Raw genomic sequence first — 22375 nt, forward strand, 5'->3', positions numbered from 1 at the left:
AACAGTAGGATAGAGTTGAGATCTATTATGAGATGTGGCGCACTTGACAATAGCAGTAACAACAAAAGCATTGGTATCCTTGCACCATAGGTATATGTATCAAGGTCACTGGGTACGCATGCGTAGGGGTGCATTTACATATTTTATTCTGTTCCAGGCAGAAAGCCAGGTTATCTTACGCCCTACCAATACACCACGCCAAAATAAAGGAAACCTTTTCATGTTATTTTATTTAAAGTTTAGCCATTGATGCCACTTCCATATTAGTATCGTAATCAGGAATCCCATTCTAACACATCGCCACTGATACAGTCCTACAAATAAAAGAACCATCAAGTCGGCAGCAGAAGCGGTTTGTAACTCATAAAAATGCACACATTAAGAGGGGAAGATAACCTTCACCCTCAAGAATGCCCCTCTATGTAAGCCATACATTAATGCACAAAAATATCCAGTATTTTTTTATTATTAAGTTCATTTCGAGGATATTGATACAGATGCAAAGTGCTTTCTCATTCTTGCAAGGGGTCAATGTCCATTGCTGGCTGGGGAGGAGGTTTGGGACCAGACAGTTCAAGTAGAAGCAATTTAGGGAGGGCTAACTGCTTAGATTCTGCCACTAAAGGTTCACTACACGGGTTTATGGGGTGATGAGGAGGAAGTAGCACTAAAGGAATGGACTATTGGATTGGTCCCACAAATAAAAATTTTGGAATGCACTCAAGAAAATCCCTACCAGTTCCACTGATCCCTTCGGGTTATGAATAGATACTTTATAAACTGATGCCAAAAAATCCAATTGTTCCACAGAGGAATTTCTCCCTGAAGTAGAATGAACAAAGACTTCATTAAAAGACGTGGAATGTGCCAAACAAATTAATATATGGAATTTAAGAAGGCTCAATCTGTCAGCCGCCGATACGCTGGAAAACCGCAACTTGGTAGTGTGTTGATTTTACACTTCGTTATAACAGTTTGGCAAAGTTCTGGGCAGCAATCACGTATACATAGAAGATTGGCTTTGGGTGGCTCAATTCCAATTGGACATTAGGCTCTGAACACAAAGGGAAGGGACAGATAAGGAACAGAACTTACAAGGTGTTGAACCCTCCTCCAGAGCACCCCCTCCCAATCAAAAAAAAAAAAAAAAAACGACAGCACAAGACGTAAAGGTGGAAGCTCCTTCAGCAACTGGCACGGAGATAGTAGCTTCATACGGGTTTGCCCTCCAAGCTAATCACCGAGGCACCTCCAAGCTTTAAAGCCAAATTGCTTCGATCTTGCACATCTTCCAAGCTGTTTGCCTGAACCTCGTGTTTGATTCCTAAAATGGTAACAAAAAAAACAAACAAAAAAATTACAACTATCATACTTTAACACCCACTGTCAAAGTAACTCATGCAATATGTTGAGTGCCAACCACCAAGTGACCAGCAGTTTAATTTCTCGGAATTCAGGGTCCGGTATCCATGCCACTTAAGGTTTAGGAGCCAGAGGAAAAGTGAAAATTCAAACAGATTAGACATTCAAAAGAACCTGTAGTGGTCTAAAAAAAAAAAAAAAAAAAAAAAAAAAAACTATTGTGCAGGAGCCAAATACAAAGCAGCCAGATGGAAGTAGGAAGCCAACTAAAAACTCATAATTAATCCTACAATTTACTTCATTACTTTACTCGAGGGTACACGCCATGTAATGCCAGCCCTCTAAGCCGCACCCAGCAAGACTAATGTATTGCTGAGTAGGGGGAACAGTCCGTTTTGAATCTCTGCTTTTAACCTGGAGTTCAGACTGAAAAATAACTCCGGATTCACTCGAGATCCTAGACGCTGAGAACCTGCGGAAGCCTGCTGCTTCCCATCAATACTACAAGCCACTAATTAACAAACCGATTAAACAAGAGTTCGACGGTTGATAAGACAGCACTTGCAGACAGATCTCACGGCCGATTTATAATCCATAGTTAGACTAGGAACGCAGCACAGTCCTATTCGCCGACTGGATTAACCAAGTCAGTGAAAATGCCTGTGCTATTGTCTGCACTACCTTAGCTTTTACATCTTCCACCCTGGAAACAAAGTCCAGTCGCAACAATGTGCAGACCGTGCGGCCAAGACAGAAGACCTGCATATGCAAATCTCCCCAGTCTTAATGAAAGATCATTCTCTGCCCCCTCTTCAGTGCGAGAGGCATTTGTAGCTGAAGACAGGTGGTAGGGTCACATATTAAGCTGGAGAACAAAAGCATTCACAATTCTAGTTTGAATCACAAGGTTGTCCACACTGGCACTACCTAGCCTGTCCCATCCTGGGTCTTTTGTTCTTGAAAGAAGAAAAAAAATGCTTAGTATTTGGATTTTGAGTTATGTAAAAGTGGGATAGGACATTTGCCGCAAGAGCGAGTTGGTCCTTCCATGTGCATTTGCAGGTATAGCAGGCACTTGTAGCTCACTTACCCTGCAAAGCGATATCACTGCAATTACAAAATGCTGTTGTGACCATAATGAACTAAGGTTGATTTATAGATTGGTTCAAATGGTTCCTTCATCAGTTAAATAAGCATCACATTTAGGTTCCACATGGGCAATGGTGCGCTCCTTTGTCGAGCTATCCTTTTGGCCTAGTCTAGAAAATGTTTGGCCACTGGCATAGTGAAGACACTTCATTGGGTTTACCCCCCCACCCCCCCGCACACCACTATCACTACTGATGTATCTTTAGTAATGTGTAGGTTAAGCTGCTATTTAGCAAGTGTCTACGGCACCTGACACCTTAGAGCAACAGCCACTAACGTGATTGTTTGATGGACACTAAAGGGGCTAAGAAATTCTCCTAGCCCCACCACAAAGGACATTCCCATTGATGCTACACATGGGGCAGCCCAGAAGGGGGTACTGGGCTCTTATTTTGGAGTTTGCTAGTGCCTTGCAGAGATCGGGTACTGGCAAACTCCCACCCACCACCCCAACAGTAAGAAAGTATATATATATATATATATTATTTTTTTTACAGGGGGGGGGTGCTTCTGAATTTACTCATACAAAACCATAGAAATTCAGCAGTTCTAGTTCTTCCAAGTAACTAGAACTCGCTCCCCCAAGGTAACTAACTTGTGCCTTCAATATGCACAGCCAATTACTCTACATACTATACCATTGATGAGCTCTTGTATGGCATCGGTATTTTCACTGCAACATTTGCAATAAAATTGATAAGAAAACTGCATATCATTGCGTGAGTTATTTACTTGAAAGAACTCTAACTAGTGAATGTAGGGGGTTTGTATAAGTAAATTCATTTATTATGTCTCCAACCTTTGTTTTTCAGTACATTTGTGGTTTATTTTAATCGTAATTTTACTTAAAATATGTTATTCCAACCTCCGTCTACAACCAGGCCTTGCAGCTTAACACTTATAACCACCCAACCCTGCTCCATGCACAGCCTTTGGCTGGGCATACTGCAGGTTGACCACAACCTGCACTGCGTCTCCCAGTGGATCTATGAATGGGTGCGCGAGCGGCTGTCACTGGGCGCATGGGAGTGCATATTTGAGTGAATTAATTTGTCTACGTACCAGACAGTTTCTCTCAAATTCCACGCAAATGTTTTGTGAATACCGCACATGGCGACAAGTTTTAAACCCATATTTTCCCCCTAAAACACCTATCTCACTCCTGGGGGGTCAGGGTACCCTCAAACCTGGCCCTTTGTGCCACTTTAGAGTATGATGTTCACTCCCGGGGCCGAAATAAAATCATCCGCAACTTCCTAGTAAGGTTGCAGTCAGGCAATCGCACTGTTTTCTGCATGCACACATGAAATAATCGTGGTCGCAGCAGCCAGAAACACTTTTGGATTTAACTAAATTTCTCAAAAGCTAGTGGACAGATTTACGCCAAACAAGTGAAAGTGTGATCTGTGTACCAGAATATAGCTTTCTGTCAAATTTGGTACAACTCCATCCAGTGGTGCGAGCTGTAGACTTGTCTAAAAGTCCTATGGGAATTAATGTGGGAAAAATCAACTTTCAATCCCTCTGCTTCGCAGCACCCCCGCTTGACAGATCACCCCTAAACTGTGTTCGGTAAGAATCAATTAAACACTTGGAAATTTCATGAAGATTCGTCAAATGGCACCAACGATCTAGGCATGCCAAAAAAAGGCTTTTTCTACAGAAACATGCTCCAACTGTTAACTATCTCGTAGCGATCATCACTAGGATATATTTGATATACATACATGCAATTTAACCCCTTAGTTGTGGCTGTCACAATAAATTCACACATTGTAAACGCCAGGAAGACACATTTTCACAAAATGTATGCAAGTCAATAGAGTAGGCAAGGGTTATTACCAGGGCCACTGGAATTATGAGATACTGCAGTTGCACTGATTCTCAACTGTGGATTTGCTGCCTTAGACACTCCATGCGATGCATACTCTGCAGATTTTAACAAAAAAAATGTCTAACTCAAATGCTTCAAAAGTTACCAAAAATGCAGCAACAAGTGTTGCTGTGCAGTGGAAGGCCCTTTGCAAAAGGTTTGACTGGTCCCCTTGCTGTAGCTTATTGCTCTATTTGGGTGTTATTAAACTTGTGCAGTGAGATGCAACTGATGCCCAGACTAACTTTAAAAATGACAAAAATAAGGATACGGTCACAAAATGTACCACATAGCTTGTATTTTCTTGCTGCGTAATTTACTCAACCCTGTTGCATATTTTGACCCCCTCATGTTGCATAATTTATGTGGCCCTGGTTTTAACTATACCTGCAGCTGTCTCACCACAGAGATGATTAAGTGTGACCAAAGAGAAAGGTTATTACAGGTAATCACTTTACCCTAAGCAAGCTGATCCCAATCTGTCAGTCTCCCACTGTTACGTCTGAGTGTTTACACACCCAAACTATCACAACTGTTTATTTACCTGTACACTTCTTTCTAATACAATCCTTGGAGCTAGCATAAATCATTTTACTCTTCAGAGGCGCGCCTTCTGGAGCCCTAAAAAAATATATAAAAAAAGCGGAGGGTTAATGACATTCATACAAGTCAAAACGGCTACTACAGTGAATTCCAATAGCAGGTATTCAAAAAAATAAAGTATAAAATAAGACCATTGAGTAGGCGAACACCTTGGTGCAACAACCACTGAGTCATAAGCATTTAAGGAACCTGCACCCAGTTTAGGAGCAGGACCAGTTCGTACTGGAATTCAACTTGCCTCAACTCTAGGAGGCGTTGAGTTCTATAAATTATGGCAATCATTCGAGTTCCGGGCAGGGTTATCTACCATTTGACCAGGTTTCTCCTCAATACTGGCTACAAAATATTGGCGAATGGAAAGCACAGTGAACTGCAAGTGTCCGGCTCCTTAACAGGTGGTAATTCAAAATTTTAACAGTAGCGAATCTAAAAAGTATGGGTTTGAATACCACTTTACAGGAAGAACTGCAAATATGTATGTCAAGTAGCTAGAACACAGGGTTTAGACACCTCAGTGGCCCAACTTTAGTAGTTAACAGAACAGACTCGTTGAAACTAGTGTCTACTGTCAAACTGGGCCGGTATGAATCACCTGCTACTTCTAGTAGTCCTAACAGAACCGAAGACCCACAGTGGAAATGCCTACAAAACAGACAGGGAGACTGGTGCAGACCAGCCTGCCCTCTAGTTAGGATTATCTCCCATCATTAAGTCCCTTCACCGGCTAGCATCTCAACTGCCCACAAGCAGCCCGTGGTGATAAAGATCAGTTTACTGATCTTTAGCAGGCACAAGAAGCCTCTTTCCAAATGAAAGTAGCGAAGCCACGCCTCCTGCTCTGTTCAACTGATACTAGTCAGTCTCTGGTGTCAATGTCTTGGTGCAGTACTCTTACCTACATTCAACTAGCTTTGCAGATAAATCTGAATGCACTTCTCGGGGACAGCCTAATAACGGATCAGCTGCCAGGGGAAGTTGCGGCATGCACCTCTATGTGCAAAACAAACTCTGGACAATACATTTGGGTCATGAAGGACCGATTCCATCTATATCGGATCAAAAGGAGTAAGTACATGCATGGTAATCATCTCTGCATTAAAGTAATACCTACAAATTGCCTGGTTCGCTCCAAACAGGTGAAGCAATTAGACGAACAGGGAGGATGCCGATGCGCTGACCAGCATTTCATGCAGAAGACTCCAATTACTTTCATAAATGCCATCAGATAATACAAAACCTCACAACTTCATAGCTAACGTCTCGAGTTTGGGCTGCCGATATATAATCCCACAGACCTGTCGCATCTGCTCATCAAGTTTGTCAAACAGCCCCGTTGAAGATTATAGCAAAACGTAATCGACATGTTCTACATATCTAGTGACCTAGAACTAGCATACTTCTCTACCTAGATATGGCCATGGCCAAATTAAACTGGCAAGAAACCTCACTCCTTCAGCCACCTTGTGCCATGCCTATCCGAGGAGTAGCTTGTGAACTACATGTGAGCAGCTCTTCTGTGTAGCCAGCCTACCATATTAGAAACTTTTGCATGGTTCAACCAATGTATGCCAAACTTGGCATGTAGTCAAGAAAGATGTTTATTTGTAGAATGCATATGCTGATATCTGTCTAATGGTCTAATTTCCAAAATATCAGGATGCAGTAACCTGAGTGATAAATCTTGCATGTTAGGAAGGCTTATTACTCAGCTTGGTTCCAGGGGAATTGTAGTTATAGCAGTTAGGTATTACACCCATGTAGAGGTATTACAAATTGATCTAGCCTTTTGCTGGCAATCCTGTTTGATGGGGGTGGTAACTGCGGGTAATCTTGAATGGGTGGCAGCTAATGTAATCTTGTCTAGCGTGGGCACTATTTCAGCATTATTAGTACCTGTGAAAGATTTACCATTAAACAAATTTAGCTCCTATTACAGGAGACGTTGGAGGCGCTATGCTTCCCTTCACACGTCAAAAGCACTTGAAAGTTGCAATTACTCAGCTTGATTTGCAGCTGCAAACTGTGCAACTCCCCTGCGGAGCAAATGCAGAGTTGATTCAATATGACGTACTACTATGAAAAATTAGATATAGATACGTTATGAAAATGCCAAACAGTAAAAGGATTACCAGAGTGACATTTCTGAAGCAAGACAACCCTTGGACGAGACTAAACAGGAGCACATACGGTCACGAAATCTACATACACTAGTAAGCAAGTTATGGTAATAGATGCGTAAATCTAGCCCGACAACTAGCATCTTAACTTCCAAGTGTCCGAGTATTACTTTTTTCTTTAAATGTGAAACTGATGCAAGTATATTACAAGGCACTATATTATTGCAATTTATTGAGAGTCGTGGATTATCTACAACACCACTGTTGATACCTTAAAACTGACAGACTTAAGCGAGAGCCCTTCCATATACCCCCCCAATGCAAAGTACCCCTGGCATGTTGCGATCCACAGTAACAATATCAATAACCCTTCTTTTAAAAATGTATACGGTCTCATGGCACGAGATGCCATGAGAATTTGTAAAACGTGTAGTTTTAATACAAATATCAAGAGTCCTGAAAACGCTTTGACCAAACTGGATTTCTTTTGGACCCGTTTATCACGAGTTGAACTACTTTGTAACTGAACCTAATCTACATATCTGAAACTTTCTGGAATTTGTTTGCCACGCGTAGCAAACACCAGCCTAGAAAAATGATGTAATAGCTTCCCCAACTCTTATTACAGACAGCCAATTAAAATGCACCTACATTTCTCCACACAAAAAGCATAGAGGCTAACCGATCGTTAAAGCCACATTAGCGATACAAGGCCTTTGCTGTGGTGGCCATGAATATTACGTGCCTACCCTTGGCTACAAGGTTAAAAATAAATTCAACTGCCCAGCATTAAATAAACACAAACCATTAGTGTTCACGAGGGAAGTAAACCCGACACCCACACTCAAGGTCTGTAAGTCGTAGACAGATTCCTTTCGTACTACGTTTGATGTCAGGCACATAAAAAGGGCCCGCCCCTCCTTCCACCCCCTACAAATTACATCGACTTCCAGCATCACCATAATACGGCAAACGAAGAACTAGCCAATCACGCAAGAGGCGTTTAAACTGGAGAGTCCCTAAATAATGCTATGAAGGGGAGCAGATCGGACAGTGCACCAAAAAGGTAGGTTCACCATGATTTATTGTTACGGGTTCATCTACCTACGGATCATTACAGTACAAGAAAAGGCTCGGTCACAGGCCATTTCACGTGCCACTCATTCACGAGTCTGGGGTGGAACGAGCTCTGGAAATTCTAGACTTAAAGTGTCAAGATACTCACCAGAAGATAAAAACCAGATCCTCCTTCCTGGCTTCCTTGGTCTCATATGTAGCATCGAAAATGGCATAGCGGCAGTCGTCTCTTGGGAGCATGTCGATAAATTTCTTGTACACATCCTCAATGTGTTCACAGTCGCCCACGAGGATCTCCTTTCCTTCTTCGATGATAATGCTTTTTTTGTCCGGGCTTAAGCAGAATATGATAGCCTTCTTCCTCTTTTTCATTTCTTCTGCCGACACGTGTTTCCTCACCTTCATTTCATTGAACGCGGCGATGACGGTATCATCTACATTAACGCCGGAAGCCTACCAAAAAAAAAAAAGTACATGCGTTAGTATTTTACGTGATTTGACCCTGTACAACCTATGCTCGTGGCAGCGAGTTGCCCTGCAGACTAACTACAGTCACTGCCGAAGAAGGGTGGAAAGATCAGCATTACACGCTAACACTGAGCCAGATAAAGCACAACAGCTAATAGTAGCAGTATACGTGCTTTTGCTTATTCTGGAAAGGGTACTTCACCATGCCCTGTATAGCAGCAATGCTCCTATCTTGCGTTTGTAAACTGCACCGAGCCTTTATATCATTTTTAGAAAGGCCAACAGGGCTATATTTAGTCCCGCACAAAAATAAAACCCAAATTATTAAAAACTTGGGTAACAAAGCCTGGTTATGACAATACGATTAAGTTGGGTGCAGGGTTGATGACGCAGTTTGCGGGAAACTGATGAACAAGTGTCATGTGGACACAAAATGAAGCACCAAATGCAGAGGTAAAATAAATGGTTCCAAGGGGTCTAGGTTGGGACGGGATTGCAGAGCCTAGAACAGAATTTTAAAATACATTTTCTAAATTAGACTTAACGCCGGCGGCAAACTAGTTATCCCTGGCATCAAGAGGCATATACATTTATTTAGACAAATAGATTAAGACCAAAGAGGTAACTGCTTTTATGTGACGAAGATAACATTCCAGGAATAACCAATAATTGTAATTTACAAGTTAAACACGGTATCTCCACTTGCCAGTCAGCCAATAGACATGGCTACGTAAGAGGCACACAAGGGGTGTGGAAAGACACCCATTAAGTTACGTTCACGCCTTACGAGGAAGCAACATAGCAAGTGATGAATTATAAAACCCAGAGTATGCATGCAACTAACAAACCGTTTTACCGTTGTTTAAACAAGTCACCATCGCGTGCTGATGTGGTCCATCTTTAAGGGCGATGGTACATGCGCTCACCATAACTTTCCAACGCCACGCAGTGCTCGCGCCAAAACAGGCTTAATACGAGCATACAACCACTCGGGCAAATTCACTGACGAAGCAAAATCAACGGTTATCAACTACTCTATTTCGCCATCTCTGAAGGTAGCGCTCACGTCGCGATGACTAAGGAATACAGGGTTAACGGAGGCCGGAAGCAGGTACGCCTCTCCTTTTTCCAGCTGTGTACTGGAGGACCGCATTCTTACAGCGGGACTATTCCACGAGCCGTGCAAATGTTGAGGATGCGTCCACATCTAGTCCTCAGCCCACTCACCAGCGAGAAACGGGCGGGAATTAAATATAAGCACATTCAAACGGTTGAGTCACAGAAAACCTCCAGTGCCATGTACCAAAGGCAGATAAAGGGAGACCTCCACAACTAGTCCAGAAACGACCCATCCCCATTAGAACGGCGGGTGGCCCAATCCGCAGCACCAACCCGAACATTCAGTTCCAACTCTCCTAAGAAAAAACAGCGCGCGCGCGATATGTGCGCGTTCTCGCCAGACAAGCCCGTGCACGCCACTCCTCCAGATGCCGCGCCTCGTTTTCACCTCCGCCTATACGTACCTCCCTCTTCTGAGAGGCGGGGGGCAATCGGTGCTGCACGAGGCCTCCAGACGCAGGACGAGGTTTTCGTACAAGTCACGGGAAGCGCTAGGGCACCGGAGACACTTTAGGGAATTCAATATAGGTGAAAAACACGGTGAAACAAAGGGAGACGCCCCTGGCACGACAGGAAAAGAGCTTTACAACAGTTCAACGCGGAAGGGCCTGTAACCGCGGCCAGTTTCCGGAATCTGCGACTGCTAAGCGCGTTTTCGCAACATAATACCGGGAGAGAACCAACAGAGGCACGGGCACCCTTTATACAAGAAGATTCATATCATGACTCTTTGCTTACACTTCTAAAAAGAGAAATTACTGTCCTCGAAGAATGGGGTATCTTCAACAGAAAACCACGAGTAAAGGAACTGCGCTCGTGACTCGAAAGGAGAAAAGCTTACCTTCGACACAGCGATGGCCTATCGTCATTGACTGTCTCAGGTGGAGATACCCCGTTTGATATTATATGGGGCCAGGAAGACACCTGGTTTTGACGTACAGTCGTATTCTGAGCTAGAGCGCGCGAGAGAATGGTATGCCGACCGTTTGCGCGGGGAGATGGGAGCCACGTGCGTCCAGTCACTCACCATGCTGTCTGAGGGAGGTACAAGATGAGAGAGGCCGGCTGCAGGTAATGCGCGGAGGACAGAGAAGAGCGTCTTATCACCCTCTTGTACTGACGCCGACTGGATGAGCGAAGCGCGAGTTCTTCCGCTTTCTAACAGTCACCGCACAAAGTCGGGCGGGGCTGGTTTCCGCCTCTTGAGAGCGGCAACTCGGGAGTTGTAGTTTTCGTGCCCTCCAGTCACTGTCAGTCGCCGCGGGTAGTTGCACACCGGTCACAGTCCAATCTTTGGTGAAGTTGGACCAATTTTCAGAAATGGGTGCTGCCGTCAATGTTATTCCACAGAAGTCAGAGTGATTGTGAAAAAAGCCAAGCGCTACACAAAGAACACGTAGAGCAAATGAATCACGCCCGTTAAGCAAGAGAGTGGTAGAGGCGTATCATGTATTTTTTCTGGGCAAACGGCCTGATTCGCAGAATCGGGCCGCTTGCGACTGGAAAAATGCATTTTGATACCTACACATTCCAGATTGCGATTCGACCCACTAGGAATCGCTAAATAGAACTCAGTTTCATACATTGGGAATAGCGATTACCTAACTGAGATTCACAGAGAATTGCAGTTAGGTAATCGTTATTTCTAATAATGATATTTCTGGCCCGTAGTGTAGTATGTAATGTGTTTGGTGGTGCTTTACAGAGCACAATGATGTAAATCTGTTTGTTACCAAAACATGGCGTGGTAGCACTTTTTCATTTACAGACAGCACATTTTCCTTTTAAATATCCACTAAATGTGCACAGGCATGTAGTTTTAGTGATAAAACTAATATGTGTGAAAATCGTATTTCAGAGAATGTTTATCATTTGTGCATCACCATGTGAAGTGTCTTGATTCATTTTGATCCTGCTAAGTTCTTTGTTTCCATCACACTTCAGAATTAAAACATGTGAACGAGCATTTCTTCTTTTGCAGGAATCAGTGCCTGACAAGGTCATTAAATCTTTGGGCCCAGCATAAGAATGTGGAGACAAAGCTTTACATTTCACTATTAATCATCTTCAAACTAACAGTATGACCAATGTGGTCACACAAACAAAAACTCCAGTCTGAAATAAAGTTAACATGTTTTATTATGAACTCAAAGTCATGCAGACAATTCTCAAAACAAAGTTATAAAGGTACAACATCACCAAGGGCTGACCTAAGTAATGAAAAAGATTCAGCCGCCTAGGTCTAATTAACTATCTTTAACAGAACTAAACTTTAAAAAAAGAACAATACAAAACATCAGAAGAATCACTTGATTTACAGAAAAGAAGAGCAGTTCAGCTGTTACAAGCATTACAACAGTTTAAAGTAATCTGGATTAGGCTAATTTAGCAAGGGGATCCCTATAGATTAACTAATCAGGGATTAATATGTTTTGGGCTATACACGTGGGCAAAAAGGCTAAAGACACAAAAAAAGTTGGAAAAAGGAAAGCTCGGCTAACAGATACCTGACTAAAATGTGCAAAACGTAAGTAAGAAGAGACAACGTCAGCATTTCAGAAGCTCGGTCAGGAGCCTTCTTCTCAGGATCAGGGGAAAATCTCCAAGTTTCAGCAATGCATTTAAAAAAGGCAAGGGTAGAGGGGAATGTATCTTTCAAAGTCCAAAGGGTGCAGCATCTAAGGGTAGGCGAACAGATCTGCTTCTAATCCATGTGGGGAATAGCATATTAAAGTTCACAGGGCCATATGATTTGTCAGTCCATGTAGGAGGCTGGACTGGTTTGTAGTGGGTACCAAGGGGTACTTACACCTTGCACCAGGCCCAGGTATCCCTTATTAGTGTATAGGGTGTCTAGCAGCTTAGGCTGATAGATAATGGTAGCTTAGCAGAGCAGCTTAGGCTGAACTAGGAGACGAGTGAAACTCCTACAGTACCACTAGTGTCACTTGAACAATATCATAAGAAAACACAATACACAAATATACTAAAAATAAAGGTACTTTATTTTTATGACAATATGCCAAACTATCTCAGTGAGTACCCTCAGTATGAGGATAGCAAATATACACAAGCTATATGTACACAATACCAAAAATATGCAGTATAGCAATAGAAAAACATTGCAATGTATAGTTACAATAGGATGCAATGGGGGCACATAGGGATAGGGGCAACACAAACCATATACTCTAGAAGTGGAATGCGAACCACAAATGGACCCCAAACCTATGCGAACTTGTAGAGGGTCGCTGGGACTGTAAGAAAACAGTGAGGGTTAGAAAAATAGCCCACCCCAAGACCCTGAAAAGTGAGTGCAAAGTGCACTAAAGTTCCCCAAAGAGCACAGAAGTCATGATAGGGGAATTCTGCAGGAAAGACCAACACCAGCAATGCAACAACGATGGATTTCCAGGCGAGAGTACCTGAGGAACAAGGGGACCAAGTCCAAAAGTCACGATCAAGTCGGGAGTGGGCAGATGCCCAGGAAATGCCAGCTGTGGGTGCAAAGAAGCTGCTACTAGGCAGTAGAAGCTGAGGATTCTGCAAGAACGACAAGGGCTAGAAACTTCCCCTTTGGAGGATGGATGCCCCACGTCGTGAAGAGTCGCGCAGAAGTGTTTTCCTGAAGAAAGACCGCAAACAAGCCTTGCTAGCTGCAAAGCGTGCAGTTAGGGTTTTTGGATGCTGCTGTGGCCCAGGAGGGACCAGGATGTCACCAATTGCGTGAGGGGACAGAGGGGGCGTCCAGCAAGACAAGGAGCCCTCTCAGAAGCAAGCAGCACCCGGAGAAGTGCTGGAACAGGCACTACGAAGTGGAGTGAAACGGTGCTCACCCGAAGTTGCACAAGAGAGTCCCACGCCGCCGGAGGACAACTCAGGAGGTCGTGCAATGCAGGTTAGAGTGCGTGGACCCAGGCTTGGCTGTGCACAAAGGAAATCCTGGAAAAGTGCACAGGAGCTGGAGCAGCTGCAAAAGACGCGGTTCCCAGCAATGCAGTCTGGCGTGGGGAAGCAAGGACTTACCTCCACCAAACTTGGACTGAAGAGTCACTGGACTGTGGGAGTCACTTGGACAGAGTTGCTGGATTCAAGGGACCTCGCTCGTCATGCTGAGAGGAGACCCAGGGGACCGGTGATGCAGTTCTTTGGTGCCTGCGGTTGCAGGGGGACGATTCCGTCGACCCACAGGAGATTTCTTCAGAGCTTCTAGTGCAGAGAGGAGGCAGACTACCCCCACAGCATGCACCACCAGGAAAACAGTCGAGAAGGCGGCAGGATCAGCGTTACAAGGTCACAGTAGTCGTCTTTGCTACTTTGTTGCAGTTTTGCAGGCTTCCAGCGCGGTCAGCAGTCGATTCCTTGGCAGAAGGTGAAGAGAGAGATGCAGAGGAACTCTGATGAGCTCTTGCATTCGTTATCTAAGGAATTCCCCAAAGCAGAGACCCTAAATAGCCAGAAAAGAGGGTTTGGCTACTTAGGAGAGAGGATAGGCTAGCAACACCTGAAGGAGCCTATCAGAAGGAGTCTCTGACGTCACCTGCTGGCCACTCAGAGCAGTCCAGTGTGCCAGCAGCACCTCTGTTTCCAAGATGGCAGAGGTCTGGAGCACACTTGAGGAGCTCTGAGCACCTCCCAGGGGAGGTGCAGGTCAGGGGAGTGGTCACTCTCCTTTCCTTTGTCCAATTTCGCGCCAGAGCAGGGCTGAGGGGTCCCTGAACCGGTGTAGACTGGCTTATGCAGAAATGGGCACCATCTGTGCCCATGAAAGCATTTCCAGAGGCTGGGGGAGGCTACTCCTCCCCTGCCTTAACACCTTTTTCCAAAGGGAGAGGGTGTAACACCCTCTCTCTGAGGAAGTCCTTTGTTCTGCCTTCCTGGGCCAAGCCTGGCTGGACCCCAGGAGGGCAGAAACCTGTCTGAGGGGTTGGCAGCAGCAGCAGCTGCAGTGAAACCCCTGAAAAGGCAGTTTGGCAGTACCCGGGTCTGTGCTAGAGACCCGTGGGATCATGGGATTGTGTCAACAATGCCAGGATGGCATAGAGGGGGCAATTCCATGATCTTAGACATGTTACATGGCCATATTCGGAGTTACCATTGTGAAGCTATACATAGGTAGTGACCTATGTATAGTGCACGCGTGTAATGGTGTCCCCGCACTCACAAAGTCCGGGGAATTTGCCCTGAACAATGTGGGAGCACCTTGGCTAGTGCCAGGGTGCCCACACACTAAGTAACTTAGCACCCAACCTTTACTAGGTAAAGGTTAGACATATAGGTGACTTATAAGTTACTTAAGTGCAGTGAAAATGGCTGTGAAATAATGTGTGCATTATTTCACTCAGGCTGCAGTGGCAGGCCTGTGTTAGAATTGTCAGAGCTCCATATGGGTGGCAAAAGAAATGCTGCAGCCCATAGGGATCTCCTGGAACCCCAATACCCTGGGTACCTCAGTACCATATACCAGGGAATTATAAGGGTGTTCCAGTATGCCAATGTGAATTGGTGAAATTGGTCACTAGCCTGTTAGTGACAATTTGGAATGAAATGAGAGAGCATAACCACTGAGGTTCTGGATAGCAGAGCTTCAGTGAGACAGTTAGTCATAACACAGGTAACACATACAGGGCACACTTATGAGCACTGGGGCCCTGGCTGGCAGGGTCCCAGTGACACATACAACTAAAACAACATATATACAGTGAAAAATGGGGGTAACATGCCAGGCAAGATTGTACTTTCCTACACAACCCCCCCCCCACCCCCCCCAAACGAAGGACAATAAGACTAGTCATTACCTGATGGGTCTTCATTGTCTAAGTGGAAATATCTGGAGAGTCCATCTGGATTGGAGTGGGTACTCCCAGGTCTATGTTCCACTGTATAGTCCATTCCCTGTAGGGATATGGACCACCTCAACAATTTAGGATTTTCACCTTTCATTTGTTTTAGCCAAAGTAGAGGTTTGTGGTCTGTCTGAACAATGAAGTGAGTGCCAAACAGGTATGGCCTCAACTTCTTCAGTGCCCAGATCACAGCAAAGGCCTCCCTCGCTATGGCAGACCAACGCTTTTCTCTAGGGGTCAACCTCCTGCTGATAAAAGCAACAGGTTGATCCTGGCCCTCAGAATTAAGTTGTGATAAGACTGCCCCTACCCCTAATTCAGATGCATCAGTTTGGACAATGAATTTTTTGGAGTAACAGGGGCTTTTCAGGACAGGTGCAGAGAACATGGTCTGCTTCAACTCCTCATAAGCTTTCTGACAGTTTGCTGTCCATAATACCTTCTTAGGCATTTTTTTAGATGTGAGTTCATTAAGAGGGGCTGCAATGGAGCCATAGTTCTTTATGAACCTCCTATAGTACCCAGTGAGGCCTAAAAAGGCTCTCACCTGAGTCTGTGTTGTAGGGGGAACACAATCTATAATAGTTTGGATTTTCCCCTGAAGTGGTGCAATCTGTTCTCCACCTACCAGGTGTCCCAGATAAACCACCTTCCCCTGCCCTATCTGGCACTTTGAAGCCTTGATAGTGAGGCCTGCCTTTTGCAGGGCCTCCAAAACTTTCCATAGGTGGACCAGGTGATCATCCCAGCTGGAGCTAAAGACAGCTATATCATCTAGATATGCTACACTAAAAGCTTCCAGCCCTTGCAGGACTGTGTTCACCAACCTTTGAAAAGTGGCAGGTGCATTTTTCAATCCAAAAGGCATTACTGTGAATTGGTAATGGCCTCCAATGGTTGAAAATGCATTTTTTGCTTTTGCATCTTCTGATAATTTGATCTCCCAATACCCTGCAGTCAAATCAAAAGTGCTTAGATACTTGGCAGATGCCAGTGTATCTATTAGCTCATCTGCCCTGGGTATAGGGTGAGCATCAGTTTTGGTTACTTGGTTGAGACCTCTGTAGTCTACACAAAACCGCATTTCCTTCTTTCCATCCTTGGAATGAGGTTTTGGTACAAGTACCACAGGAGAGGCCCATGGACTTTCAGAGTGCTCAATCACTCCCAGTTCAAGCATTTTCTGCACCTCTTGCTTTATGCAGTCTCTGACATGGTCAGGCTGCCTATAGATCTTACTTTTGACAGGCAAGCTGTCTCCAGTATCTATAGTGTGCTCACACCAAGAAGTGGTACCTAGCAAAGTAGAGAAGAGTTCAGAAAACTGACCCAGGAGATTTATGCAGTTGTCTTTCTGCTCAGAAGTAAGACAATCTGCTAGTACTACACCTTCCACTAGAGCATCTTGTTCTGTGGAAGAGAAGAGATCAGGGAGAGGGTCACTCTCTTCTTCCTGTCCCTCATCAGTTGCCATGAGCTGGGTGAGATCAGCCCTGTCATAGTAGGGTTTCAGGCGATTGACATGGAGCACCCTAAGGGGACTCCTGGCAGTACCTAAGTCAACTAAGTAGGTGACTTCACCCTTTTTCTCAACAATTGTGTGGGGTCCACTCCATTTATCTTGGAGTGCTCTTGGGGCCACAGGCTCCAAGACCCACACTTTCTGCCCTGGTTGGTACTGAACCAAAACAGCCTTCTGGTCATGCCATTGCTTTTGGAGCTCTTGGCTGGCCTGAAGGTTTTTACCGGCCTTTTTCATGTACTCAGCCATCCTTGATCTAAGGCCAAGTACATAGTCCACTATGTCTTGCTTTGGAGCTTTTAAAGGTTGTTCCCAACCCTCCTTAACAAGTGTTAGAGGACCTCTCACAGGGTGTCCAAATAGGAGTTCAAAGGGGCTGAAGCCCACTCCTTTCTGGGGTACCTCCCTGTAAGCAAAAAGGAGGCAAGGTAATAGGATATCCCACCTCCTGTGGAGTTTTTCAGGGAGTCCCATAATCATGCCTTTGAGAGTTTTGTTAAATCTCTCCACCAGTCCATTTGTTTGTGGATGATAGGGTGTGGTGAACTTGTATGTAACACCACACTCCTTCCACATGGCCTTTAAGTAAGCAGACATGAAATTGCTTCCCCTGTCTGATACCAACTCTTTTGGGAAACCCACCCTGGAAAAGATTCCCAGGAGGGCCTTTGCCACTGCAGGAGCAGTAGTGGTCCTTAGAGGAATTGCTTCAGGATATCTGGTGGCATGGTCCACTACCACCAACATAAACCTATTGCCTGAAGCAGTAGGAGGGTCAAGGGGGCCAACTATGTCAACCCCTTCCCTTTCAAAGGGAACCCCAACCACTGGAAGTGGAATAAGGGGTGCCTTTGGTGTGCCACCTGTCTTGCCACTGGCTTGACAGGTTTCACAGGACTTACAAAATTATTTTGTGTCCTCTGACATTCTAGGCCAATGAAACAAGGGAACAAGCCTGTCCCAAGTTTTCATTTGCCCCAAATGTCCAGCTAAAGGAATGTCGTGGGCTAGAGTTAGGAGGAACTTTCTGTACTCCTGAGGAATCACCAATCTCCTGGCAGCTCCAGGTTTTGGATCCCTTGCTTCAGTGTACAAGAGGTTATCCTCCCAGTAAACTCTGTGAGAGTCACTGACATCCCCATTTGCTTGTTTGACAGCTTGCTGCCTTAGACCCTCTAGTGTGGGACAGGTCTGCTGTGCCACACTCAGTTCCTCCCTGGCAGGCCCCCATTCACCCAAAAGCTCAGCAGTGTCTGCTTCCAGCTCCTCTGGTGTAGGTTTTGCACAGGGTGGAAATTCTTCTTCCTCAGAAGAAGAATCCACTGTAGAGGGAGGGATAGTAGGTAGTGTTTTACCATTGCTAACCCTAGCTTTAGGGAGCACTTGGTCCATTCTTCCAGGATCCAAGTCACCCTGTCCTTTTTGCTTTTTGGCCTGAGCCCTGGTCAAAGCAAAAATATGCCCTGGAATGCCCAGCATTGCTGCATGAGCCTCCAACTCCACTTCTGCCCAAGCTGATGTCTCTAAATCATTCCCTAATAGACAGTCTACAGGTAAATCTGAGGCAACCACAACTTTCTTTGGGCCAGTAACCCCCCCCCCCAGTTGAGATTCACAACAGCCATGGGGAGGCTAAGGGTGTTGTTATGAGCATCGGTTACTTGGTACTGGTGACCAAGTAGGTGTTGTTCAGGGTGGACCAGTTTCTCTATTACCATTGTAACACTGGCACCTGTGTCCCTGTAGGCCTGAACCTCAACACCATTTATTAGGGGTAGTTGCTTGTACTTATCCATGTTAAGGGGACAAGCAACCAAGGTGGCTAAATCAATAGCCCCCTCAGAGACTAACACAGCCTCTGTGGTCTCCCTAATCAGACCAACCCCAACTAAGTTACCAAAGGTGAACCCAGCTACTCCCTTGGACTGGCTATCAGTAGGTTTGCTCCCACCACCACTGCTATTACTAGGGGCACTAGGTGTAGCAGCAGGGGTTGTAGTGGTAGGAGGCTTGGTGCTTTTCTTTGGACAACTGGGATCTGTTGTCCAATGGCCTTTTATTTTACATAAATAGCACCATGGTTTCTTTTCTTTGTTTTGATTTGAAGAGGATTTGGGCCCACCACCCCCACCAGAGTGTTTTTGTGGGCCTGATGAAGACTCATTTTTAGATTTGTCCCCACCCTTGTCAGAAGACTTACCGTCCTTCTTCTTGCCATCTTTGTCACCCCCTGTATGAACTTTTCTGTTCACCCTTGTTCTGACCCATTTGTCTGCCTTCTTTCCCAATTCTTGGGGAGAGGTCAGATCAGAGTGCACCAGGTACTGGTGCAACAAATCAGACACACAATTATTAAGAATATGCTCTCTCAGGATTAAGTTATACAGGCTTTCATAATCAGTAACTTTACTGCCATGCAACCACCCCTCCAAGGCCTTCACTGAATGGTCAACAAAGTCTACCCAGTCTTGTGAAGACTCCTTTTTGGTCTCTCTGAACTTGATCCTGTACTGTTCAGTGGTTAAGCCATAACCATCCAGGAGTGCATTCTTAATAACTGCAAAATTATTGGCATCACTTTCTTTCACAGTAAGGAGCCTATCCCTACCCTTTCCACTAAATGATAGCCATAGGATAGCAGCCCACTGCCTTTGAGGGACATCCTGTACAACACAGGCCCTCTCAAGTGCAGCAAACCACTTGTTAATGTCATCCCCCTCCTTATAAGGGGGCACTATCTTGTGCAGATTCCTTGAATCATGCTCTCTTGCAGGATGACTATGGGGAATACTGCTGCTGCCACCATGGGTTTCTAACCCAATTTTCTGTCTTTCTCTTTCTATTTCTAAGGACTGCCTATCTAAGTCCAGCTGTTGCTTCTTGAGCTTCAGTCTGGATTCTTCCACTCTCAATCTATTGAGCTCCCTTTCTAACACTCTGTCATCAGGGTGGGTGGGTGGGACATGCCTTGAAACAGAAGTATGGTGAGAATGAACAGAAGGAGACCTGTCCCTAACAGATGGCACTCTAACAGCCTGGCTAACAGAAATAGCACTTCTACTATGATGAGAAGGAATACTCTTACTGTGATGTGAGGCAACACTATTACTGTGATGTGACTCTACATCAGTACCAGCTATGCTAGGTGGTCTGCTAATGGGCAGGCTAGGAAGTTTCCATTCTAAATCTTTTGCTAGGGGTGCCCCAGGGTCAGATTGAGAACCATCAGCTAATTTCTCAACAGAAGTGCCACCTCTGGCCTTATCCTGTTCAACAAGCATATTAACCAACAGTTCTCTAGAGGGATTCTTCCCTACACTTAAACCTCTTTCTATGCAGAAACTCCTTGCTCCTTTCCAGCTAAGGTGATCATAAGCAAGTTTGGACAGATCAACAGTTTGGCCTGGGCCAGACATTTTAGAAAGTGTTTAAGGGATAGAAAAAGTGAGAAAAAGTTTTCAGAACTTTTTGAAAGACAGAAAAAAAAAAACTTTTTAAACTTTAAGAACTTTTTAGAAAGTTTAGAGGTACTTTTCAGCACTTAGCAAAGAAGTGAGAGAAGAAAAGCAAAACTTTTTGGTTAGGTGTACATACACTGAACTTGTTTTGTATATTTTTCTCTTATGAAAAGTACAGTGACAAAAGTGGTAAGTAGTTGCAAAGTACTTATCCCACCGCTGCACAACCAATGTAGGAGGCTGGACTGGTTTGTAGTGGGTACCAAGGGGTACTTGCACCTTGCACCAGGCCCAGGTATCCCTTATTAGTGTATAGGGTGTCTAGCAGCTTAGGCTGATAGATAATGGTAGCTTAGCAGAGCAGCTTAGGCTGAACTAGGAGACGAGTGAAGCTCCTACAGTACCACTAGTGTCACTTGCACAATATCATAAGAAAACACAATACACAGATATACTAAAAATAAAGGTACTTTAATTGTATGACAATATGCCAAAGTATCTCAGTGAGTACCCTCAGTATGAGGATAGCAAATATACACAAGATATATGTACACAATACCAAAAATATGCAGTATAGCAATAGAAAACAGTGCAAACAATGTATAGTTACAATAGGATGCAATGGGGGCACATAGGGATAGGGGCAACACAAACTATATACTCTAGAAGTGGAATGCGAACCACGAATGGACCCCAAACATATGTGACCTTGTAGAGGGTCGCTGGGACTGTAAGAAAACAGTGAGGGTTAGAAAAATAGCCCACCCCAAGACCCTGAAAAGTGAGTGCAAAGTGCACTAAAGTTCCCCAAAGAGCACAGAAGTCGTGATAGGGGAATTCTGCAGGAAAGACCAACACCAGCAATGCAACAACAATGAATTTCCAGACGAGAGTACCTGTGGAACAAGGGGACCAAGTCCAAAAGTCACGATCAAGTCGGGAGTGGGCAGATGCCCAGGAAATGCTAGCTGTGGGTGCAAAGAAGCTGCTACTAGGCAGTAGAAGCTGAGGATTCTGCAAGAACGACAAGGGCTAGAAACTTCCCCTTTGGAGGATGGATGTCCCACGTCGTGAAGAGTCGTGCAGAAGTGTTTTCCTGAAGAAAGACCGCAAACAAGCCTTGCTAGCTGCAAAGCGTGCAGTTAGGGTTTTTGGATGCTGCTGTGGCCCAGGAGGGACCAGGATGTCACCAATTGCGTGAGGGGACAGAGGGGGCGTCCAGCAAGACAAGGAGCCCTCTCAGAAGCAAGCAGCACCCGGGGAAGTGCTGGAACAGGCACTATGAAGTGGAGTGAAACGGTGCTCACCCGAAGTTAAATAGAGAGTCCCACGCCGCCGGAGGACAACTCAGGAGGTCGTGCAATGCAGGTTAGAGTGCCGTGGACCCAGGCTTGGCTGTGCACAAAGGAAATCCTGGAAAAGTGCACAGGAGCCGGAGCAGCTGCAAAAGACGCGGTTCCCAGCAATGCAGTCTGGTGTGGGGAGGCAAGGACTTACCTCCACCAAACTTGGACTGAAGAGTCACTGGACTGTGGGAGTCACTTGGACAGAGTTGCTGGATTCAAGGGACCTCGCTCGTCGTGCTGAGAGGAGACCCAGGGGACTGGTGATGCAGTTCTTTGGTGCCTGCGGTTGCAGGGGGACGATTCCGTCGACCCACGGGAGATTTCTTCGGAGCTTCTAGTGCAGAGAGGAGGCAGACTACCCCCACAGCATGCACCACCAGGAAAACAGTTGAGAAGGCGTCAGGATCAGCGTTACAAGGTCGCAGTAGTCGTCTT

At 45.1% G+C, this 22375-nt stretch overlaps 1 protein-coding gene across 1 annotated transcript; it reads right to left on the reverse strand.

The window, feature by feature from the left end:
• Positions 1 to 211: 211 nt before the first annotated feature.
• LOC138259906 (cofilin-1-like) lies at positions 212 to 10933 on the reverse strand. Its single transcript, XM_069207874.1, has 4 exons — positions 10796 to 10933; positions 8330 to 8634; positions 4929 to 5005; positions 212 to 1324 (listed from the first exon to the last, which is right to left on the reverse strand). The coding sequence occupies exons 1-4, from the start codon at positions 10796 to 10798 to the stop codon at positions 1212 to 1214; spliced, it is 498 nt and encodes a 165-aa protein (XP_069063975.1). The 5' UTR covers positions 10799 to 10933; the 3' UTR covers positions 212 to 1211.
• Between the last annotated feature and the right edge of the window lie 11442 nt (positions 10934 to 22375).

This window comes from Pleurodeles waltl, chromosome 9 (genome assembly GCF_031143425.1).
Source record: "Pleurodeles waltl isolate 20211129_DDA chromosome 9, aPleWal1.hap1.20221129, whole genome shotgun sequence".
Taxonomy (NCBI): domain Eukaryota; kingdom Metazoa; phylum Chordata; class Amphibia; order Caudata; family Salamandridae; genus Pleurodeles; species Pleurodeles waltl.